The following is a 24874-nucleotide window of genomic DNA, read 5'->3' on the forward strand; positions in this document are numbered from 1 at the left end:
ACAGGATCAGCTTTCAGGTCTCTTCCAGCCCAAACCATTCTGGGATTCCATGACCAAGGGCATGGAAGGGTTTGTGCATCCCCTGTGACCTTAACCAAGCACTGGGTATTCCTTGGAGACTTTTAGTGCAGTTTAAAAATCAAATTGATCATTTCCAGCCACGATGCAGCACCTGGGGTCATTGGGATCGTGTTTTCCTGGAGCCTGATGTTCTCACCTGCTCCCTGCTCACTCACCTGGTGCTTGCTGCTGCAGGAATTGCCACACTTGACTTCCCTGGGCTCTCCAGACAGAGCATGGCAGAGAGTGGTTCCCCCAGGGAGCATCAATGGAATCATCTGGATGGAATTAAAATACCTTTTTTTTTTTTTTTTTTTTCTCTGCTTAGCTGGGTTTCAGTGCATCCTCACACCTCTTGTGAGGGAAAAGGGGTTTTTCCACCCTAACAAGAGCCAATCCACAAAGTGTTGAGCTCATTCCAGTCCCACATGTCCCCACCCTGATGCTGCCAGAACTTGGGCTTGTGCTGCTGGCTTTGACATACAGCTTCTGCCTTTGGTTTTATTTTATTTCTTTTATTTCATTTAAAATTTCGATTTCATTCTATTCTCCCAGCCCCAGGTTTGCCTGGTGCAGTGCCCTGATAACTCCACGGGAGCAGCTCCCTGCTGCCTCCAAGCACTGCAGCACAAGCCAAGATGAATAAAATGCTGTCACTTTTATTAACTTTGCTACCTGGCATGGTGTTTAATTCCAGGCAGGCACCCAGTGCAGCCCTCCCAGCTTTAAATGGCTTTTCCTGCCTTTGGAAATGTGTGTAAAATAGATGGGGCAGCATTACACCACCCACTGCCACACTCCCATCCAGTAATACTGTGGGTATTTCAGAAAAACAAGCTATTTATGGTGCTGGTTGCCATTTGCCTCCTCATTTTCAGACTGAAAAATCTCATTTCCAGTGCTGATTTGGGGTCAGTTTGGGTTTTTTGCCCAGAGAGGTTGTGAAATCCTGGTCCAAGTCCAGGCTTGGAGCAATCTGGGATAGTGGGATAGTGGAAGGATGGTGGAATGGGATGAGCTAAAGATCCTTTCCAGCCCAAACCATTCTGTGATTTGATGGGCATGGGTATATTTATTTCATCACAGTCAGGATTGCTGTGATATTTAGTGTAATATTAAGATTTTGATGGAAAAAAAATGGTTTAAAATCTCCAGGTCTTCAGCTTTTGTCCTGAGCCTCCTGGCAGGGTAGAACAAACTTTGCAGTGAAAAATTTTAATAGGCATAGATTAGTAAGTAGTGCATAATTGGTAAGTAAAATATTGTCTCTTAGGCACTTGGAAAAACCTTCAAGTTTATTTCATTTATTAAAAAAAAAAAAAAAATATTAAAAATAAGAGGGAGAAAATAAGTTTTTTGAAACAGGATTCTGGGTCTCCAGGGTGAAGGGCAGTGGAGTGGGATCAGGATGCACTGGGGAGTCTGGAGAGCCTGACCTGGGCTCAGCCTGTGGAATCACCTGCCAGGAGCAGCATTATCCTGTTAAATCAGCATTAGCCTCCTAAGCATCAGAATTTGGGTAGTTTTCTTGCTGCCAGCCCATCACCTGCCATAAATCAATGGGCAGGGAGGAAGCTGCTGGTGCCATGTGCTGCAGTGCAGTTATTTTTATCTATTATATATTGTTCCCAGTGGAATTATTCTGGCCCTAGCCTGTAGATAAGGGCTGTTGCTAAATGAATGTGAGCTCTACCTTGAAGGTTAAATTGCTGCCTTGCAGGTTGGTGAGGAAGGTGGGGAGGTGTTTACCCTCCTCCTCTGAAAAAAAACCCATGAGCTCCAGCCCTGACCTGGCAATTTTGTTGAGTACTATTTGAAAAAGGCAATTATTGCACTGAAATTCTGTGTTTAGTCCTCTGAATTGGTGGGTCTTCTGATGAAGATGCCCACCCCCTGCCAGCTCTCAAGTGGGATCCCACAGCACTGGACAGGCTGCCAATTTCCCCAGAAATTTGGGAAAGCTTCTCACAGACATCCCCAGGCTGCAGGTCACAGCTGAGGGATGGGGCATTTTTTGGGTTCTCCTCTCAAAAATGAAGTGGCAGGTTCAGGAAGTTTTTTGGCCCAAAGCACCCAGTTCTTAGTGGCACCATCATGGTGCTGCTGGTCCTGAATTAAAACCAGATTAAGGATTAAGCCCAGCCCTGGTGTTGGCATCTTCTGGGTGTGAAAGAAATGATTATTTCATTATTCATTTTTTCATTATTTCAGCAGTACAGCCAAGGAAAATGCTGCTGATCCTGCCCTGAGCTGCCCCTCCCCAGAGTTTGGTGTGGAAGGATTAGGGTGGAAAATCAGTAGGAGAACATACAGAAAAAGGCAGAAATGGTGACTGCCCTGCCCAGAGGTTAATTTTTCAGTTGGCAACCAACCTAACTATATATTTAGTCCTGGCTTAGCCAACAAGGAGTGGGTTGGTGATTGGAAAGCTACCATGGGATACTCTGGGTGGGTAATATTAGGATTTACATCACTGGAGGCTTCTCCTCATATGCTGGAGTCATTTCTCTGTTATTGTTTGTATCTCAGCCCCAGCAGTGACCCAGCAGTGTGGTGTCCCCATGCAGGTGTCAGTGTCCAGGTGCACCTCCCTGGGCTCCAGGTGAGCCTGCCTGGCTCCATGGTGCCAGGGATGCAGGAATGTTGGGCTCCAGGAGGATGTGCTGTGTCTGCAGGTCCCCTTGGTTAACAAACACGGCTGCTGCAGGTTTTGGAAGCTGTTAGCATGAACCATTAACTCTTCCTTTTAATTATTCAGGTTGCCTCTTTTAAATTTCTTTTTTAAGTGGAGCTAATAGGCTTTGCAGAGGAGGCTTCCAACCACAGCAGTTCCTCCCTGGAGGAGCCCTGTTTGTGCATTGCCAGCTAATCTCTTTTCTTCATTATCCCTTATCTTTCTTTAGCTGATTAATTGCTTTCAATTGATTTATAAATATTCTGTTGATACACACAGTGACAGGAGGGGAATGGGGTATGTCCAGGCTCAGGGGTCATTGATCCATGAGCCCCTTGGGCTTTCCTACCTGCCTCACAAATCCCAGCCAGGCTTTATTCCCACTTTTTTTTTTTTTTTTGTCTTTGCAATTCCTGCAAGCAACCAAAAATTGTGCTGTAGCATCACTTGGAGTCTATGCACATGAACAAGCCTTGTGCCTGGTGGGTGGCAGGTTTTGGGTGTAAAGAAATGGGGTTTGGGTAAGTTGTGGTTGTGTTGATGAATGCAGCAGGCTGTGTGGGTGTCATAGGTGTCATAAAAACCTGTTTTCTGTACTGAATTCTCTAATATATATATATGTGTGTGTGTGTGTGTGTACATGGAGTGGTTGATGAGCATTAAAAACTCTGTGGAAGCTCCAGAGCAGCTTAAAAAAATAGTAATTTTAAAAGGCAATAATACCTGGGTGAAAAGATAGTGGCCAATACCAGAGTGCAGCTGCCCACCTTCAGCCCCAGTGAATCACAAGTGGCACTGAGGCTGCAAAGCCAATTTTAGAAACAGCAGCACATTTATACACAGGGATAAATCATTAACCTCTCCCCACAGATTTCCCATTTCCCCTGATACTTCTCTGCATGCAGCCTGTTCCCTCCAAGTGCCCCCATGATCCCTGCTGGGGTGGGCTGAGCTGGGAGGCTCTGGGGACACAGTGGCCCTTCCTTGGTGACCTTGCAGTGACATTCCTGGATGTGCTGTGGGGGAGATAAAGCTTCAACAAGAAAATGTTTTCTGAAGTTTGAGACCCACCACACAGCCCTGGGGTTTGTTGTTGCCTGATATTATTATTATTATTAATTATTATTATTATTATTATTATTATTATTATTATTATTATTATTATTATTATTATTATTATTATTATTATTATTATTATTATTATTTCCCTTCTCTTTCCCTGTACAGTGGCTGGTGGCACAGGCACAGCCCCAACGTGTGGCAGTGTAATTCCACCTTGCTAATGAGCAATTGCAGCTCCTTTAGCAGCCCAGCCTGACACTTTATCGGGTGTTTGCAGGAGTTGTAATTTTTGTATCATCATATATGGTAATATATTCACTGCAGCATGACATGGGATGAGGTTCAATGAATAATGTAAAACCCAGAATAACACTGAATCTATATGAGATGTGCTTTTCCCCCCAGCATTGTTTTAAAAAGGGAAATATTGATTCTGGTGGGGTTCAGTGGTTCAAAGCTCTCGCAGAACTCACGTTTTGCTGATCAATGCCCAGCCTGGCCCTCACAGCCACAAACGTGCAGCTGTCTGTGCCATCCTCTCCTCATTAGAGCTGACAAAGCTGGGAGGGCAGGGAGGAGTCAGTGACATTTACAGCTGCATCCAGATGTTGCAGAATTGCAGCAGGTTCTGTTGGGTTCAGGTACCAGGTGAAACCTCCCTCTCCAGAACACATCAATTTTTCCCCAGTTACTGCCTTTGAATGCAAATTAGGATGGATAATTTCTATTTGTTTTCCTTTTTAACCAATTTCCCCCTATTCTGATCTGTGTAATTTATATTTGGGGCCATTATCTTAGTCTCATTACAGCCTTTTAGCATTTGAATGAAAATATTGTAAAGAGCCCAGAAGTTAGGCATAAAATGTTTGTGATGATAACTGTAATCCTCGTGATAAAATTAATAAACACAATAGAAAAAGCTATGATGAGCTCAGGAAGTTGTCCCAAATGAGATTAAAACCAACATGGTATTTGCCCTTTCCCCCAAAAAAACCAAGAGGCTTCTTTGCCTCTTTAAAACAGTGCTGTTTTAAATAAGGGAAAGTTGTATGGCCTGGGTGGGGAGCTAACAAAAAAATTAAAATTTTTCTCTCTACTGAGGCTTTCATTAATAACTGCAAGAACTCTTGGTGATGCACGTGTGATTTTTCAGGAGCTTAAAATACTCTGGCAGCACAGGAGGAGGAGGAGGTGCCAAGCAGTGCCAAGTTCCTCAATGAAAATTACTCTCACCGCCTCTGGTTTTGGAGCCAGATCGATGTTAATTAATCCTTGCCTCACATGTTACGTTCTCCAGCCCCACCTCGTCAGATTTTAGCTCAGTAAAAGCAGATGGAGGTTCCCAAAGTGCCTCCGAAATTCCCAGCCAAGCTCTCTCCTCCATGACAATGCCAATTTGTCATGAGTGAAATGTTTGACAAAAATCTGTCATTTCTGAGAGAAGTTTTTCCTTGAAAGAGAAACCAGGGGGAAAAAAGAAATCAGCTCTGTTTTGAAACATGTCCTCACTTTGTTATCTTTATTTTGTGAAAGAGGGGGATGGAGAGGGGGGTTTCCATGGCCGTGGGAGAGGAGTTGTAGGAAGTTTTCCTGGTGGCATTTTGAAGCAGGAGACCTTGTATGAGGTCTCCAGATTTTTCTGTGCTGGTGGTTTTTATGGAGCTCTGTCCTGTGGGTTGAAGTGGTTGAAGAAGCCAGCTCCTGTCTGGAGGTGCAGGGATGCATCTCTGGCCTTGTGCAGAGATTCTCCAGGCAGGGCTGAGTCGCAGCAGTGGCTGCAGGTGCTGGTGCTCCAGGGCAGTGACACACACACAGCACCAGCTATGCCCAAGCTGCATGTGATCAGCCACCAGCTCCTATTCCAGAGAGCTGTTCCCTTTGGAGCAGCAGTGCTGAAGCTGAGTTGCTTTTTCACAGAATCATAACATCATGAAGATTGCAAAAACCCTCTAAGATCATCCCACACTGCCAAGGCCACCACTAAGCCATGTCCCCAAGTGCCACATCAATTCTGTTAAATCCCTCCAGTGTTGGGGGCTCCAGCAGTGCCTGGGCAGTCTGTGCCAGGGCTGGACAATATTTTGACCCCAGCCTGACTCTCTGTTGCCAGTCTCTGCCTTTGGGGTGATGGCTGGGATTTCTGGCAGAGTTGGAACAATTTTTGGTGGTGACCACCTGTAGCTTGCTTGCTTCAGAATCATAACCCTGGTGAGACCTCCAAGCCCAGGAAATGGAGATGGGACACACGATGCAGTTTGTCCTCTGGTGGGGCTTGTCAAGTTTGGATCAGCCTGCAGAGACCTTCAGAGCCAGGCTTGGGTGGGAAGGATCTCCTGCCCCTGAAGAAGGGTCTTGGCTAGAGAGGGCTGAATGAGTCTGGCTAATTAATGAAGGGCCAGACCCATCAGCACTGACAGCAGCACTTGTCCCTTTCCCAGCACCAGCAGCAGCCAGAATCCACAGGGAGTGACTGCAGGGACAGAAATACCTCCCTGGCCTCAGCTTCTGCCTGGCTAAGGCCAGGGACCACCACTGGCCACACAGCAATGGCTTGAACCAGAGCAAGGAGAGGAGACCAACACCCAGTTTAAGCACAGCCCAGAGCCCGGTGCCACCGCACACCCCCAGCCGAGGATGAGCCGTCTGTGAGTGAAGCAGCCCCATTTTCCCGAGTGCCTTCCAAAGGAGTTACCAATCCCAAAGGAAGGGGCAGGGGATGCTTGCGGGTCCATCGCTGGGTCAAAGAGCAGCCGAGCTGCAGTGTCTCGGCACGGGTGTGACTAACGCCGCCGGGCCACCATTAGTCAGCAGAAGCCAGGCTGAGCCCAGCCCAGCGCTCCGCTCGCTCGCCGGGCTCCTGTGCCAGGGAGGCTCCGAGGGCAGCTCGGGGAGCTCCGGGCTTGTGCAATGCCTGTGACGTGCGGAGCTCTCGCTGTGCCGCGGTTCGGGGCACTGCACCCAGCGCCTTCCAGCTCACACGGCTACCTTTGCTCAGGGATTGCGTACCGGGCAGGATTAACCCCGCAGCTGCCGCGGCGATCCCGGCGATCCGGCTCGCGTGGGGAGGCTGCGAGCTGAGTCGGCTCGGGCGCGCTCCGACTTGATCCCGGCAGAGGAGTTGTGCAAACAGGCGCGATGGGAGGTGACGCAGAGCTTTCCTGGCCTTCCCGGAGCTGAGGTGGGTGACGGCAGAGCGCACCTGGCCCGGCCGGGTGGCACTGCCAGCCTGCTGTGCGCGCTGAGAGCCAGCGCTCGTCGCACAGCTAAACCAGCTGCCTTCCCCTTCCCAAGCCGCTGGCCAGGAGGGTCGCGGGCTGGGTGACATCCTGGTTTATTGACTCGGGTGGCCGTGGGTGCATCCCCTCCCAGCCAGGACAGCTCATTCCTCCCGTGGTTTTGTCACCCACTTCCCCAAAACGTCAAAGCCCGTGGACACGGGGTGTGCCTCAGTTTCCCCATGCCTGAGATGCTGCTGATGTAGGGCGGGGGAGCGTCTTCACGGTGGCTGTTGTAAAGGGGAATGTGGGGATTTTTTTTTTTCTTTTGTCTTGGACTGTGTTTTATGAGCTTTGTGCAAGCGCTGCCTTGCTGGGCAGAGCAAGAGGTGTGCAGTGTGCTGGGGCTGCCTCCAGAGCATCGCCGAGCCAGCAGCAGGGCTCGTCTAGTGAGGTTAACAGTGTAGAGACAAAAAATTCATAAACCCAAAGGGCTTCTGCCCAGTTCTTCATCACTTTAGCAGGTGAAAACATTTATAAAGCAGGTCTGCTGTGGGGGGCTTGGAAAAGGCAGCCCAGGCAGCAGGGTTAGGGCAGGTAATAGTGCACCGTTGACCATAGGGAACAAAAATATTCGTATTATGAAAAATTTCCTCACTGAAGGAGTGGCTAAGCATTGGAACAGGCTCCTCAGGGGAAGTGGTGGAGTTGTCATCCCTAGAAGTGTTCAGAAAAAAAACAGATGTGACATTGTGCCGTGTGGTTTAGTGGCCGTGGTGCTATTTGGTTAAAAGTTGGACTTGATCTTGGAAGTCTTTCCCAACCTTAATGATTCTATGGAAAAGCTGTACCAGCGTGCTGGGTTTCAGAGAGTTTGGTTGTTCTGGTGTATTTTTATGTGTCTTTTATCACAGAAAGCCAGGTGATATCTGCATTCTCAATGGGCTTTGCTTTGTCTCTCCTATATAAAACAAGTAACAACTGCATTGCGAGGAAAAAAACTCTGTTTGCCTTGCGAGGACGAGCTGCCCCGGGGCTGCCTCGCCACCGTCCTGCCGCAGATTTCCCCCGTGCCGGCCGAGGATGGCCGGAGGATGGATGGAGCCGGGCCGCGCTCCGGCCGCTCGGTGGGTGGCAGCGGCGGCAGCGAGGGATGATTCCAGCCGGGAATCATTTCCGCCGCGGGTTCCTGCCGGCCGCGGGGCTCCGGCAGAGTTGTGGGCCCCCATCCCGCGCACCGTGCGGGGCAGAGCCACTCCTCCGAGCCGTGACATCAAGCGGCCGGCGAGAGGTCAAATTCCCGGCGCAGGTAGCGCTGGCCGCACTTCCGCGCACCGCCGGGCGCTGCCGGCGAGCAGCCGCCCGCCCGGGGACCCCTCCTGGCCCACGGCCGCCCCCGGGCCCGCCGAGCCCCGCCATGCAGCCGGAGCGGGATCGGGAGCGGGGCGAGGCGGGGCCGTGCTGCCCGCCCGGCTCCCATTGTCCGGCCGCCCGGGCTCGGGGCGATGCTGCGCCCGGGGCGCTGTGCCCCCACGCAGGTAAGGGGGGTCCCCGCAGGGTCCCGGCAGCGCTCGCAGCCCGGCGTGCTCGGCTTCCCCCTCGGCTCGCTTTGTGCTCGCTTCGCTTCCTCCCGGCAGGAACAAAACAACGCCGGGAGCCGGCGGGGCCGCGGGGAGGGTGGCGGTGGTGGCCGTGCGGGGGTGGCGGTGGTGGCCGTGTTGAGGTGGCGGTGGTGGCCGTGCTGAGGGTCACGGTGGTGGCCGTGCGGTGGTGGCCGTGCTGAGGTGGCGGTGGTGGCCGTGTTGAGGTGGCGGTGGTGGCCGCGGGGAGGGTGGCGGTGGTGGCCGTGCGGAGGTGGCCGTGCGGTGGTGGTCGTGTTGAGGGTTCACGGTGGTGGCCGTGTTGAGGTGGCGGTGGTGGCCGTGCTGAGGGTCACGGTGGTGGCCGTGCTGAGGTGGCGGTGGTGGCCGTGTTGAGGTGGCGGTGGTGGCCGTGCGGTGGTGGCCGTGCTGAGGTGGCGGTGGTGGCCGTGTTGAGGTGGCGGTGGTGGCCGTGCGGGGGTGACGGTGGTGGCCGTGCTGAGGGTCACGGTGGTGGCCGTGTTGAGGTGGCGGTGGTGGCCGTGCGGTGGTGGCCGTGCTGAGGTGGCGGTGGTGGCCGTGCTGAGGGTCACGGTGGTGGCCGTGCGGTGGTGGCCGTGCGGAGGTGGCGGTGGTGGCCGTGCTGTCCCAGCCGGGGCAGGCCCGGGGGCTCCGGGGCTGGGGAGGGTCGCGGCGGGCGGGTCCCGGTGCCCCGCGGTCCGTCTCGTGTCCCGGAGAACGCTCGGAGCCGCCGGCCAGTGGCTCTGCTGCCCTGTGTGCTTGTGGCAGCCCCAGAGCCCCCAGCCTGGCCCCGGAGCCCTGGGGCCACCAAGCCCCTCTGTGACCCTCCCGCCGGCGTGCACAGGGTTAGATCAGGCTGGGTTTACTCACACCCCTGTGGGACAGCGTGTGGCCAGGGCACAGCAGGCACTGGGCGACTGCGAGGTGCAGTAATCCTGATTTTTGGGGTGGGGAATGCCAGGACGTGGGGGTACCTTGGCAAGCAGGTGTCTGTGCACGTCCTGCCCCGGCTGGGTGATGGATGTGGGCAGTGTGTGTGCCTGGGGGTTCTGTCCCACAGCTGTGACCGTGTGGGCACGCTGGTGTCCAACTCAGGAAATGCTCAGAGTGGTGTTTGCAGGATTTGCTCTCACTGGGTGAACGCTATTCCCTGAAATTATTACGGATTGTCTGTGGCCAGGTGTGGCACTCACTCGTAGCATTGCAGCAGCAGCAGCATGGGGTGGAAATAAAAGCTTATTTAAGAGTAAGAGACAGGTGTGCAAAGCCAGAATTAATTTAATTAGTCCAAGAGGCTCTGCCCTAGTACCCAGCCAGGAGGGAGCACTGGGTGCCAGCAGCTCCTCTGAGGTCATGGAGTGCCACAGAGACTGTGCTGAGGGATGTGCAGCAGGACTGGGCTCTAGTGGTGATTTACAGATGTCAGGCCCTTGCACTGATCCCCTTGAGGAGATGATGCTGTGGGGTGCAGGGGGGACTTGTTTTGAGCCACTGTGAGGCCATTGTGGTGTCCAGGTGTTGAAGGGAGGGGTTGGATGTGTGGGCTTTGCCCCAGCAAGTCTGGGCAGTGGCAGTAGCTGAATCCTCTTACAAATGGTTTGGCTTGGAGGGACCTCAAAGCCCATCTCATCCCACCCCCTGCCATGGGCAGGGACACCTTCCACTATCCCTGGTGGTCCCAGCCCTATCCAACCTGGCATCAAACACTTCCAGGGATGGGGCAGCCACAGCTTCTCTGGGCACCCTGTGCCAGGGCCTCCCCAACCTCACAGGGAAGAATTTCCTAATATCCATCTAACTGTGCCCCCTGTCAGTGGGAAGCCATTCCCCCTTGTCCTGTCACTTCAAGACCCTTGTCAGAAGTCCCTCTCTAGCTTTCTGCACATTTGCAAGCTGAGAAGCTGCTTAAAAATCAGAGGTGATGAGATGCTCTTTAAAATACAAACTCAGCTCATCCCTGAGTCTTGAACCTTTATTTTTTTTCTAATAAGGTTATGGTCCTTGCATTTCTCATCCTAGGACAGAGGTGTGTGTGCATGTATATTTATCCTGCTGATGTTCTGGATAAAAACACACCCTTGACTTGTGCTCAGCAAAGCAAAAACCATCTCACCATCAAACTCACAAAGTGCAGCTTTCACCTGAGCTACTGATTCACCCACACGAGCCCCATCATTTGTTCTGCATCCATTTTTAATGTGTCCCCTCCAAAGGCAGAAATGCATGTACAGCTGTGGTGTCAGCTGAGTGACATGGAAAAAAAAAAGGCTTTTAAATGGATGTCTTTAAAGTGATGCCTGTTCCAAGGCCAGAAAAAGGCTTTGCTGCTGCATGGAGAGTTGGTCTGCTGCCCAGAGGAGTCCAAGATGGGATTTGCAGGAGCAGGAGTGGAAACTTCAGCCCCAAATGCTGTCTGGAGATGTTCACCACAATTTAAAAAAAAAAAAATAATCTCATTGGTGTTGTCTGTTAACACCCATCATTGTAGCATAAAGGATGCAGAATCCAGCAGTGTCATGGAAGTTTAATGTGATCAACTAAAATATAATTAACAGACAATTATTTCAGTGGGAATGGTTGTTTCCATCAGTTGCTCTGGGAAGTGTTTGAATTGCATTAATTTCATCTCTGCCCACTTGCAGCAGATTTGGAAGGGGTTGGGATGAGTGATGGGGTTTGTCCATGCAAGGTAATATCTCCTTTTCAGGGTGGTCAGAAATTACAGAAGGCACCCAATTCCACCCACTCCTCCCCACCAAAAAATAGGTTAAAAAGAGGAGGGAAAATTTTAAAGAGATAAAAATGTTGGGGGGGAAAGTGCTGTGGAAGCTTTTTACATTGAGGTTGTTGCATTTGGGAGGTGATTCCTAATGGCAAATTTAACTTTGCACCCTGACATAGTGACACTTGCAAGGATAAACTGCAAAAAAACAAAACAAAACAAAACAAAACAAAACAAAACAAAACAAAAAAAAAAAACAAAAAAAAAAAAAAAAACAAAAAAAAAAAAAAACAAACCTTTAAAAATATTCTCTTCTGATTCCTTTTGCATCATATTGGGGGTGTGTGGAGTCCATCTGAATGTAAAAGAAATAGAGGCTGAAATGAGGCTCCTGAATAATTGACCCCATTTTCCCAGCTGTTGGAACTTTTCTGTAAGGATCACTAAGAGCTGCCTGCAAGTGCCCTGTTTCAGGTCATTTATTTAGGTGCTTAAATTTGACAGAGCAATTGGGGTTTCCTCCCCCCTGTTTTAAAGTGAAGATAAAATTTCCCTTTCAAGCTGAGTCTCTTAATGCAAATTATGCCAATAACATGGGATTTCTCCAGAGGACCCTTGTGAGCAGGAGGTGCTGGAAAGGTGGGATGGAAGCTTGGAGAGGAGAGTGATGGAGAGCAGGTGCTCCATGCTGGGGGGGGATTTGTTTTGAGGGGGAAAGTTGGTGTGATTTTGGTGTGCAGAATACCAGGGGAAGCATTGGAGTGATAGAAATCCTGTAAACAAGTGAGTGTCATAACAGCTGTGTGCACAGAGAGTTTGTGGCTGCCCCTGGATCCCTGGAAATGTTCAGTGCCAGGTTGGACAGGGCTTGGAGCATCCTGGGGTGGTGGAAGGTGTCCCTGCCCAACACCTGGACACCACAGTGGCTCAAAATGAGCTCCCTCTGCACCCCACAGCATCATCTCCTCAAGGGGATCAGTGCAAGGGCCTGACATTTGTAAATCAGCCCAACCCTGTGGAACAAAATGAGCTTTAAGCTCCTTTCCAACCCAAACCACTTTGTGATTCCATGACATTGGCAGGAGCCCTGAGAGGGAGTTGGAAAGAGGGATTTTCCTGTCTAACCTTGGCTGCATGGATTGTGCTTTCCAATTTTATATATAGCTATATATATATATATATATATTTAAACCAGATTTGGCTTTGCCATATATATGTAGCAAATATAACTATATATTGCAAAGTATAATCCTTTTTTCTACAGATATATGTATATGTCTATCTCAAATTATATGTCTAAAAAAGTAAGAATCTTGGATATATGGCTGATCAATAATTCAGGTTCTCCACAGGCTTTGGCTTGCAGCCAGCAGCAGAGCGTGGTGCTGCATGCTCCTCTCCAGATTACATCTGTAGCTTCTCATAGATCTGAGATTTTAATCCTTCAGCAGTTTCTGCCTGGATCAGGAGCCTAGTACTAAGTGGGGATGAAAGTCCCTTGATGCCTGTTTTGGAGGAGAGATGCTTTTCAGTTTTTTCAGTGTTTCTGACTGTGACCAGAGGGGATCAGTGCATTTTTGGGGGGTTGCACTGGGCAGTGCATTACAGCACCTTGGGTCATGCCCAAGGACCCCTCTGGAAATCCTTCTGGGCTGTCTGTCCTTGGTCTTGTCTCCCCTCTCCCTTTCCCAGATCACTTCCTGCTGTGTGGGGATTTTCTTGGTTCCCACCAAAAGGCTGCAGTTTGCAGGAATCCAAGGGGATCAGTCACCCCTGTGCAAGCTGCCCTGCCATCCTCATCTGCTATTCCCAGGAATAGCCCTTGGTGAAGTGGCATGTAAGGAAAGGTGAAAATCACTTATCAGTGGGGGGAAAAAAAAATATAAAAACAGCAATTTGTTGTAGCCAGGGATGTTTTGTGGGGCTGCAGGGGAATTTTGTGGCTGGGGAGAGCTCTGGGTGGGTTTTGCACAATAAATACTCCACCCTGTGTGAGCCCATCACATCCTCTCAGGGTTCCCAGAGGCTGCAGGGGACATGCTGCATTTCTCCCATCCCTGGGGAAGATCCTCAGCCTCAGCCTCCTCCAGTTCTTGCTTTTTGCACGGATTTCAATAAAGCACTTTGGGCTGCACCAAACCCCCCGGCCCGGAGCTCGACTGTTCCTCATTAGTGACTTTATTGCTAAATAATTTACAGAATGGGGCCTTGCCAGTTTTCATTTGGGAAGCATTTCAAGTATGTGCAGCAGATTTTCTGCCTTCCTGCCGGGGGGAGCTGCCTCTCCCTGTCCTGCGCCGGCGTCACCTCCCGGCGCTGCTGAGAGGAAACGCTGCATGTGCATGCAGAGGGACCCAGGAGGGATAAGGGGAAAATCCCCATGTTCTGTGTGCACTTGGTGTCCTCCAGGCTCATTGCTGCACTGGGGGAAGGACACAGGCACGGTGGTTTAGAGAGGAGGTGTTTGGTTTTAATTTCTGTTTCATTTTCTGGTAACTGTGACCTGTGTGCTGATGGGGTCGTTTTTTCTCCCCGTGTTCATGGTGCCAACCCAAGAGGGTGTGGATGCTCCATCCCTGGAAGTTTTCAAGTCCAGGTTGGACTTAGAGCAAGCTGGTCTAGTGGAAAGTATCCCTGTCTATGGCAGGGGGTGGGACTGGATGGTCTTTAAGGTCCCTTCCAGTCCAAACCATTCCATGAGTCTATGAAATCAATAAGTCAGTTTGGGATGCATAAGGGCTTTTCTCCAACTGTTTTTAAAGGAGGGGGAAAGCAAAGCCAGACTCAGAGGGAGGATTTCAGTGGCATGTGCACAGCCCAAAAGTGTTTTGCAGGATGAGGGTGATGGGTGCAATGTGGAAATAGCAGAAAAGCACTTTATTACATGGAACAGTGGTGCAGCTGTAGGAAACAAGGTGCTGGAGCTTTCCTCCAGTGCCTGATGTGGCTGGGTTCTGCCACAGTGCTCCTCCAGTGCAGCAGCTTGGAGGTGTGAGCAGTCACTGGTGTAAATCTGCGAAATTCAGGATTTGGGGCTGTGGATGGAACTATCATCTTCCCTTTTCCAGTCTCACAGTGGCTTTGTTGAGTGTGCCCTGAGCGTGTGGGTGGCTGGAGGCAGAGCTGAGATGAGTGGGAGCTCCCCAGACTCTGTTGGACCCCAGCCCTGTTAGTGAGTGGTTTGGATAGGAAGTCCTTGTTTTCTCCTTACTATTATTATTACACATTAACATTTTTTTAAATTTTTTTAACGCAAAAACCATCACCCATTGGAGGCTCCCCACCGCCCTCCTGTCACATCCATCCTCTCCCTTGTGCAGTCCCAGCGTGGTGCAGGTTTTGGGCTGTGCAGAGCAGTTTTGCCAGCAGGGAGGAGCCCCCCCAGCAGCATTTCCCCGGGGTTTGGGTTCTGAGATTGCAGCGGGGGCGCGGGGCTGTGCCGGGAGCCGTCACTCACTTCCTCACATTGTGTCTGCTCTTCCTCCAGCGCTGCTGCGGGAGGAGGTGGCCCAGCTGCAGGAGGAGGTTCACCTGCTCCGGCAGATGAAGGAAATGCTGAGCAAGGAGCTGGAGGAGACGCACGGCAGCAAGTCCCCCGAGGTGCTCTCGGCCACCGAGCTGAAGGTGCAGCTGGCGCAGAAGGAGCAGGAGCTGGCGCGGGCCAAGGAGGCTCTGCAGGGTAAGGCTGCACCTCCCTCTGCTGCACCCCTCAGCTCCAAAAATGATGAATGAGGACAGGAAAAGCTGAGTGCGTTCACCAGGTGCTCCTTGCCGTCCCCCCTGCTCTCCTGCCCCTGCAAGGGGTGGGTGCAGCAGTGGGAAATGGGATGTGAGGGCTGGGTGCAGCAGCGCAAAGGAATTCCTCCACAGCTGTAGAGTGGAGCTGAGCAGCAGCTGAAATGCAGCTGGTGGTGGGGTTTGGGTTGGGTTTGAGCCCCTCGGACTTCTTGGAGGGAAGCTGTGAGTTTCCTGTCCTTGTCCCACATGGGGTTACCTCCAGGTGAGTGCAGGGTCTCCCCGTTCCTTCACACCTGCCTTTGGGGGTTTTTGTGGCAGTCAGGCTGTGCTCTCCCTTCCTCACCAGCACAGCAAGCCCCAGGAGTGTGGAGCAAAATACAACATTGCAGCTTTTCCACTCTAAGAGCAAGCTGACAATAAATGCAGGCAGGATGGTTTGTTAGCTGGAGCCAGGGGATGATCCTGAGCAGGGAGGGCTCTCACACATCAAACCCTGGCACTGCTGTGGCTCTAAATATCATCTCAAATCCCCAGCATGCCGAGTGTAACTTGCACTTGTCAGCTCCTGTTTGTGGATTATGAGGAGAAGCTGTCAAAAGTTTTCAGGCTCAGAGGTTGAGCAGCACGTGGGGAGCTGTGGGGCCTCTGCATCTCCCCCTGTCCAGGATGCTGAGATGCTCAGAGGCACAGGGAGTTGGGCTGAGTCAGTATTTGGTGAAAGCACTTCAGGAAATTTTTTGTTATCACTCTCTGATGCACAAAAACATCTCTATATGTCAGCAACAGCCAAAATACCTCCAAAATCCTGCCTCCCCCCACAGCACCAGGGCAGCCTCAGGCAGCAGGAAATGCTCTGGGTTTATAGAACTGTAACTGGAGGAGAAAAACTGCAATTAGGGAATATTTGCTCCATGTGGATGGGGCAGGGGGGGAAATGCTGATAAGTGCAAAATGCAGAAAAGCAGAACTATTGTAATACTAGTCACAGAAAAAAATAAGAGTAAGAAGTCATCTCAGAAGCTGCAATGTGCTTCTGTGGAGGATAGTCCAGAGAAAAGGTGAGTTTGGCTTGAAAATTGTGAGGAATTTAAGGAATATAATGTTGGGGTTTTATTGGGTTTTTATTTGCCTATAGTCAAGCCTCTGAGCTTGGTTTTCCAGGACTTCTCTGCAGATGTGGTGGCCAGGAAGAGAGAATCTCAGTTGGCACTTGGATTGACACACAGCAGGAAGCTTTTTTCAGTTGATGCTCCTTCCCTGTCCTGCAATATTGAGTTTTTGTGGTTTTTGGGAAAGTTATCTGGGCTGGAGGCTCTGGGCAGCAGAGCAGGCTTGGCAACAGTGACTGAGATGGACAACTTTAAAACAAAATCAGCAACTTGAGAGGGGAAAAATCCTTTTTCCTTTCCATGAAAAATTGTCCAGAGAGAAACGTAGCCAAAATTGGAGGAAATCAGTGTCTGGTGGCTGGTTCTGCCAGGGGAGACAGCTCTGCTGATGGACACACTGGGGAAGTCATGTTTGTGAAGTAAGGAACTGCAGGATAAGGCTGTGCCAGGAGCACAGGGAAACTTGGCCACACTGTCCATGGTTCAGGGATCTGTGTCAGCTGAGTCCAGCAGCCAGAGCATCTCCCAAGAGCAGCTGCTCCTCACAGCCTGCATTCCTGCACCCCAGCCCAGATCCTCACCAAGGGCTCATCCTCACCAGCAGCATCAGCTGCAGCATCCCTGTGCCTGCAGCAGCCCGTGGTGGGCCCTGTGGAATGTCATTAGCAGATAAATTATATGGAAATCTGTCATCATTGCTGGCTCTGAGCCTGGAAGTGCAGTGCAGCTGGTTGAGATGGATCTTGGCTCACCAGGCCATGCTGCAGAGGGAAGCAGAGAGGGTTTTCTGGTCAGGTTTGCTTTTGGGGACTCCAGCAGCTTTTAAGAGGCTTTATTTTGCACAGCCACACAGGGTTTGGTTTGGGATGGTTTCCATGGAGGGTGGGTTCATTGTCTCCCTTTGGAGGTGCATTTCCAGCCCTCCCCAACAGCATTTGGCACAGAGGTGAAGCTGATAAGCCTGTGCTGCATTTTCCCTGTGCCATGCTAACAAGTCCTTGCTGTGGAGAGCAGGAGCAGGGATCTGGCCCAGCACAGGGTGCTTGGCAAGAGCAGCTCGACCAGTTTCTTTATTTCTGTCAGCATGTGCTTTGTGCATCTTTATTCCACTTTTTCCTGGGCTAATTCCATCTCTTGCATTTTTTAAAATCCATTAACATCCAATTAAAACCCCATAGTTCTACATCCTACCACCCTCTCCCCTTGTGCCATGGCTGGGACTCTGAATTCCAGCATTAGTGCAGTTATTATTGCCCCTGTCCTGGCTGGAAAGGTGTAGATGTGGTCTGGATTTCTAGTGTGGAAATCCCTGATGGGAGAAGTTGCAGACAGCTTTATTACTGCTGGTCCTGCTGTGGGCAGGGCCTGTGCCCAAGTGCCTGGGGGACTCAAGGAGCCTCTTGGCTGGGTGACATCCAGGAGTGTGTGGGCTAATGGCATAAACCCCATTTCTGGGAAGGTTTGTCCAATATGCTGGAGCTTGCCTGTGGGGTTATCCTGCAGAGAGCAAACCTGGTTTCTGTTTCCTTTTTGAGTGCCAGGGTGGAAACCTCAGGCTGGCTTTCCCTGCTGCTTGGAAAGGCATGAACCAACTTCATGGTTGGTTGCTTCTGCTCCACAAATGGGTTGTAGCCTGGTTTTTTCCCTCCCTTATCTTCAGCTCAAAGCTGTGACTCCCCAGGAATAATATTTGGGCTGGGGAAAGCCTCCTGCAGAGATCCAAAGCACCCTCAACTTGCTGCAGTGAGGGGATGGACTGCAAAAAAATGAGTGGATGGGTGTCCCAGTGGATGAATGACTCAGAAGATGGGGTTGCATCAGATGGATATCCCAGAAGGATGTGTGACCTGGCAGAGGGGTGTCCCACTGGATGGATGTCCTGGCAGATGGATGTCCCAGCCATGGACTCAGCCATCTCCACTCTAAGGACATGGATCTCTAGAGAAAACCTTGTTCTCCTTTGTATGCCCACCTGAAGTATTCAGAACTCACTGACCACCTTGCTGACTGCTGGGTCAGGTTGGGAAAGCCCTTGGCTGTTACCAGGTAAACTCCCCCAGGAGAATTGCCTCACCTAACTTCTTCCTGAAATTTGGCACTGGGCTCTCATTCCTGCCTGGCCTGTACCTCCACACACCCAGGAGTGAGTGCTGGCTCTGCCTGACCCCACAGAACCTCGGTGTTTTCAATGTCAAGATCTTCCTGATGGTGACAGCTGCCCTGGGGCCACACGTGCCTCTTTAATTGCAGAGCAAGGAGCAGCCCTGCCACCCTGATTTTATGGTTAGTCATGGTGGCAATATTGGATTTCATGGCTGCAAGGAAGAAACAGGAGAAATTAAGTAGATGTTAATGGGACAGGATAGGTTTGCACGTTCCTGTTGCACGGGGCATCGCTGGGGTTCCCAGGGATGCTCCTCCCTGCATTAGAAAATAAGTTTGTGATTCAGTAAGTGATACAGTCAGCTCTGATTCTGTTCCTGGCATGAAAATTCACATTGTGTGGAGTGAGAGAAGGACTTGGAAGTAGATGGGAGTTACAGGAAGCTGCTCTTTGGAATTCAAGGGTGTGCTGCATCTTCTGCCAGTGCCCTGGTGTGAGTGTGGACATTGCTGCCTCATCCCAGGAGTGTGAAATTGGGCAGAGGTGCTGCTTCTTTTATCTAATATCAAATTATCAAGGTAATCAAACTAATTATTACTCATCTGTCCTCCAAGGGACCCTCACCTCCACCTCATAGGGCCAGGGATTGGACATCAGTGATCCTTGTGGGTCTTGTCCACATCAGGATGTTCTGTAATTGATATCCCCTTAATCTGATCCTACTAATTCCAAAGAGGAAAGGCAGTATTTAGAGCATCCCCCATCCTGGGGGGTGGTGCCTGGGTTTAGGATGCAGGAGCTATTTCCCAGCTGGAAGCTGTTGGATGGTGGGATCAGCCTGGGGCCACGGGGTGGTGACACTTGGCATCACTGGGTGGCTCCAGCCCTGCTGCTGTCCCAGACAAGGCTGTACCTCTCCACTGGAGCAATTGGATTTTGGCTGCTCACATAGAGCTGGGAATCAAGGCACCAGGGGGTGGATTTTTAATTGTTCTGGCTGCAGGAGGAGCCCAGCACAGAGCTGGTCCTGTTACGTCTCTGTGTCCATCATTCTTCTCCCAAAGGACCCAGGGCAGATCAAGTGGCAGGAGGTGGAAGCTCAGATAACAGGAGAGCAGGGTGAGCTGGTGCAGGTGGGGATGGTGCTGAGAGCTGGGGGGTTCACCCAGCTCCCCCCAGCCCATCTCCCCCATCCTTGCTGCCAAGGCTTGTGCTGAGCTGCTGAGCCCAAGGGGAGCTGCTGGGTCCCCCCTCTCCTTCTGCCGTGTGCTTCAGAGGGGAGGGGAAAATTAATAATGCAAGTAGGAGAAGTACTTTCCACTCATGGTCTGGGTTTAGGATTTCTTGCTTCTTTTCTTGGGTTTATGAAGAGGTCAGAGGTTTGGCCAGAGCCTGCTGTGCTGATGGGCTGGGGGAGTTTATTTGGATACTTGTGGGGGTTTGGGATACAGAAACCTGGCCCTGGATCACCAGATTAAAGGAAAAAGGCATTTCAGCTCCTCAGATGGCCCTGATAGCCAGGGAAAATCTGCTTTATCCCTCCTTGGCTGGCCATGGATTGCAAAGGCTCGTTTTCCCCGACTGAGTAATTAGCTGGGCTTGTTTGCTAAGGACAAATTAAGCTGCTGCAGCAAGTGGGGCTCAGTCCAGGAGCTGCTGGCAGCCCTCACAGCTCACTTCTGCCTCACTTTTTATTTTTCTCCTGCCTTTTTCAATTAATTTCCTATTAATTTGGTTTGGAATGAAGTTCTCAAATGACTGATAAATCTTCTTTAAGCTTAGGAGCTAATCATTCTTGGAGGAAGGAGAGTAATAGAGGGGAGTAAAAAAAGTCTGTTAATTTCAGCAAATCTCTCAAATATGAAATGCAACAAATGGTAAATTGTCCTGTTGGGTTAATAGGAAAAAACCTGCTCTTTTAATACTCAAACCTCATAATCTTCTTGTAAGACTGATACACTGGCATAATTGGTAAATATTAGTACATCAATACATACTCAACCTTGGGAGATAGTTACCCTTCTTCTAACAGTACTTCAGAGCATTTTCTTTTTTTTTTTTTTTAATTGGTGAGTGATTACGTGTTTTCTGTAAATCTTTAAGGGCCTTGAACACTGCACTAATTAAAGGAGTTTGTATGCTATAGGAGATTCACTATTTAATTAAATTAATTAGGATTCTTTTGTCGCCTCCAGCTTCAGAGATTGGCAAATGTGACTTAAACTTTTATAAGAGCCTCCCAGTATCCTTGAGGAAATTAAATTTTACTTATATAGATATATATATATGTGTCTATGGGATCCTGATCTCACCCCAGTATGGTTCTGTCAACTTACCATTAATTTTTCTTTTTTAGCAAGTTTTTAATTCCTGTGAAAGAATTGGGCAGGGGAAGGTGGTGGCTAAGTACACACAGGCAGTGGGAAAGGACTTTTTCAAAGGCATGGGTGTGGCTGTGATTGTTTTTAGAGGGTTTCTGTAGTAATTTCCTAAGATGGGAAAAAAGAAAGGGAAGTTCTGGTGTCGGAAGAGGCTGAGCTGTCCCAGGAGGAGTCATGCTCATTGAAGTGGGCAAGGAGGACTCCCAAGAGCTCCTTGTCACAAGGCAATGTGAACTTTTGCAGCATTTCCTACCTCATTTTCTGGCTTTCAGTGTTCTGATTTATTTCCAGTGCTTAATGGCAGAATAGTTGATCCAAGGAGTTTCAGCTCTTGAATTTTAACAGATAAAAATCTCTATAGTCCTAAGCATCTTTTAGTCCAATTTTTCCCCCATCTTTTTCTCCTCTCACCTGCAAATCCCCACTTTTCCTTATAGCTCCATTCCAAGCACTTGATTTATTGTTCATCTTCCCAGCACACACTCAGAGTAAGAAATAGTTAAAGAAGTAGAGTAAAACCTGTGCACAGAAGTTCACACCTGAATAAACCTCTCCTGGAGACTGTGACAAGCTGGGTTGGGATGTGGGAGCTGCACAGAGCTGGGTGGGGCTGGGAGGGCTGCTCTGGTTTTGGGGTCTGTTCCAGCACGTGTGCAGGGCTGGGTGATTCCTGCTATCAGGTTGTTCTGCCTGAGGGTGCCTGGGAGGTTGACTGCACATCAAATAATGATGCTCTCCCTGCTTACACGCAGGTGGAAATGCCTTTTGAGGGTTCCCAGCCAGAGGAGGGTGGGAGCAGAGCTCCCCTGTGCTGGGTGAAGCAAAGGCTCAGAGCCAAGAGTGCCAAAGGTGCGTGATGGAAATTAATTCCCCTTTCAGAGTGCCACAGTCACAGTTTCCTTGTATTTCTGACATTGTCTTTATTATCCCCACGTGTTGAGAGGAGCCCAAAGGTGCCTTAGGTGCAGTTTAAGATGAAGTGACTCATTACAGGGGGTAGAAAACACAGGGTTGGAACACCTGCTGTGATTTCTGTAATCTGATGGGGAAGGGTTGGATGTGTGCATGGAGACAGGTCCCACTCATGATGCTGCATCATCTTCTGGCAGCTTTTGTGGTATACACAGCTCCTGGTGGCTTTGGGGTTATTTTTTCCTGGAGACTTTTGGGGGCATTTAGGATGTTTTTATAATAGAAACAACAACTTGTGAGACTCAGTGATTCAATACAATGAGCACAAGGAGAGTTGGAGGGGCAGAGGGTGTTTCATTGCATCCCTACACTAGCTGCATTTGCTCAGGGTGGAAAAGCAGGATTATATAATGAAATATTTGTGATCTGGGTCCTAAACTTCAGCACTGGGTAAAGCACTGATACAAACTCTTTGTCCACATGAGATTTCTGTCATTCTGCCTTGATTACCAGCCTTCCACAACTGTCCCAGGGCTGGTGGTCAGCAATTATCCCTCTGGTGCAATGAGGAGGGAAAACATGAAGGTTTTGGGTTCCTCTCAGGGCTGTTGGAAACACCCATCACATCCCACGTGCCTCTGCTCCATCCCCTCATCCTGACACAGCATCACTGAGCTGGCAGGGGACACTTGGGGAGCCCTGGGCTCGTGGGAGTGCTCCAGAATCCGCCTCACTGCTAAAAATAAACTGCTGGTGGTTTATTTATCCTGGAAAGGGAGCAGCAGGTTTTCCTGCACCAGGCCCTGAGGCTGCATTTTGCTCCCAAACCTCCTTTCCCAGGGTCTGAGCTGCCCCTTGGAGGATGGGCAGTGATGAGGAGCCACAGTGATGGGCATTTTGAGGAGTGCAGAGATGGGGATGAGTTGAGCACCTTCTCCCAGCCCAGCGCCCAGAATTGTAATTTTGGTGCTTTTCCCTTGAAAAATGAAGGAGGTGGAGTCAAGGGGCTGCCATGCCTCCTGTGCTGGAGTGACCCTCTCTCCCACAGCCATGAAAGCCGACCGCAAGCGCTTGAAGGGGGAGAAGACAGACCTGGTGAGCCAGATGCAGCAGCTGTACGCCACCCTGGAGAGCCGGGAGGAGCAGCTCCGCGACTTCATCCGCAACTACGAGCAGCACAGGAAAGTGAGTGCACAGCCCAGCTCCAGCACAGGGGGCTGGCAGCAGGCTGAGTGTGGAACCTCGTTTGTAGTCTGGCAGAATAAAGCCCCAGCTGGACTCTTGCTGGAGTTGGGATGGACCACAGCACTTTAAGGTTAAATTCCGCAGACCTGGGGAATTTGATGTAGTTTTAACCAGGTGCACGGTGAGCATTTCTTTTTGGGGACCAGCTGCCTTCTGGATCTCCCCAACAAGGGCTGACATTCCTGGCAGCACAGGGCTCCTGTGACACCTGAAGATACTGCTCGTGGTTGGGTGTTCCCCAAGGGGGTTTTTAGCAGCAGGTGGGTTTTCCCTCCCTGATGGCCGTGCCCTGTTCCCGCAGGAGAGTGAGGACGCGGTGAAAGCCCTGGCCAAGGAGAAGGACCTGCTGGAGCGGGAGAAGTGGGAGCTGCGGCGGCAGGCCAAGGAGGCCACGGACCACGCCAGCGCCCTGCGCTCCCAGCTCGACCTGAAGGACAACCGCATGAAGGAGCTGGAGGCCGAGCTGGCCATGGTGAGCTGGATAATTAACTCAGAGCTGAGCGTTTGCTGCAGTGCTTGCGCTGCTGCGGTACTGAGAGGAAAATATTCCGTCTCTCAAAAGGAGCTTGGTACCTTTGGCATGGGCAGCATCGCTCAAAAATGAGCTGATTTTTGAGCAGCACAGTTTGATCTTGGCTTGCCCAGGGGAGGGTGGGTTTGGTGTGCAGCGCGTGCTTGCCCTGCTGCTCCAGATGTTCATTTGCTTTTCCCGCTCCATCACCGCCACCTCCATGTCCTTCCCCAGGCCAAGCAGTCCCTGGCTACGCTGACCAAGGACGTGCCCAAGCGCCATTCGTTGGCCATGCCGGGCGAGACGGTGCTGAACGGCAACCAGGAGTGGGTGGTGCAGGCCGACCTGCCGCTGACCGCCGCCATCCGGCAGAGCCAGCAGACCCTCTACCACTCCCACCCCCCGCACTCGGCGGACCGGCAAGGTGGGCACCCCCCGCACCGGGACACGGGCGGGCTCTCAGGGCCAAACCCCTTCTGGGGAGGAAGGAAGAGGGTCAAAACCGCTCCTCCCCAGATATGTTTTTGGGAGTGCTTTGCTGTGGGTGTCCAGGGTGTTCCCCTGGCTTCCCTGAATGCTGCTAGACCCTCCCTGGCAAGGGTCTCAGAGGTCCTGGCATGGTACCCAGGGGTCCTGGAGGCTGGACTTAAGTCCCTGGAGAAATCTGCCAACATTGCAGGAAGAAATGCAAGCCACAAAAATAAGTAGAGTATAAATTAGACTGTTAGAAGGTAGAAAAGGTGGATTTCTAGGAATGTTTGTATTAGGGGGTTCATGGCTAACAAGGAGGATTTTGGGTGTGGTACTTCTTTTCCTTCTTCTTTATGCCATCCATGTTGAATGCCAAGCTGGCATTCTTGGATTGGACTGGGACAGAATTGGACAGTGTAATAAAATTGTTGTGTATTGGAAAGTAATTGTAAATATTAGGTACGTAATATAGAGTATATAAGATAAGCCCTGCCCAAGGCTGAGGCATTCTGCCCTGGATCTCAAACTGAACAGACTGCTGTCAGCTAGAGAAAGAATTTCTTAGATAAGGAGCAATAAACAACCTTGAGAACCTCAGAGAGCAGCCTCCTCCAGTCTCTTCGGCAGCCATTGGGGAAAACCTGAATTTCAAGCCACCTTTATGTCCTCTTGAGACCCCTCGGGCAGTGGCACTTTGCTGGTGTTAATTCCATTTTCCCCTGCCTCGCAGCGGTCAGGGTGAGCCCCTGCCACTCCCGGCAGCCGTCCATCATCTCCGACGCCTCCGCGGCCGAGGGCGACCGCTCGTCCACGCCGAGCGACATCAACTCGCCCCGGCACCGAACACACTCGCTCTGCAACGTAAGGGCACAGCCCTGCCTGCCTGCTGGGGCTGCCTGCTGGGGCTGCCCTGCCCTGGGGAGATGGGATCTGGGATTTCTGTGGGGCTGCCTGCTGGGGCTGCCCTGCTCTGGGGAGATGGGCTGTGAGCATTCTGTGGGGCTGCCATGCCCTGGGGAGATGGGATCTGGGATTTCGGTGGGGCTGCCTGCTGGGGCTGCCCTGCCCT

At 50.9% G+C, this 24874-nt stretch overlaps 1 protein-coding gene across 3 annotated transcripts in view; it reads left to right on the top strand.

The window, feature by feature from the left end:
* KAZN (kazrin, periplakin interacting protein) overlaps positions 1–24874 on the top strand; it is a 195339-nt gene that overhangs the window by 167277 nt on the left and 3188 nt on the right. Inside the window, exons 1-6 of one of the 3 annotated variants that reach the window (XM_056508344.1) lie at positions 6859–6974; positions 14822–15013; positions 22627–22763; positions 23125–23295; positions 23569–23758; positions 24536–24666. In XM_056508344.1, coding sequence (XP_056364319.1) covers positions 14878–15013; positions 22627–22763; positions 23125–23295; positions 23569–23758; positions 24536–24666 — 765 coding nt within the window. In that variant the 5' untranslated portion in view covers positions 6859–6974; positions 14822–14877. Of the gene's footprint in view, positions 1–6858; positions 6975–8266; positions 8550–14821; positions 15014–22626; positions 22764–23124; positions 23296–23568; positions 23759–24535; positions 24667–24874 lie in introns of those variants that run through there. The other 2 variants (XM_056508343.1, XM_056508342.1) reach the window with 2 other exon arrangements.

This window comes from Oenanthe melanoleuca, chromosome 21 (assembly GCF_029582105.1).
Source record: "Oenanthe melanoleuca isolate GR-GAL-2019-014 chromosome 21, OMel1.0, whole genome shotgun sequence".
Lineage (NCBI taxonomy): Eukaryota > Metazoa > Chordata > Aves > Passeriformes > Muscicapidae > Oenanthe > Oenanthe melanoleuca.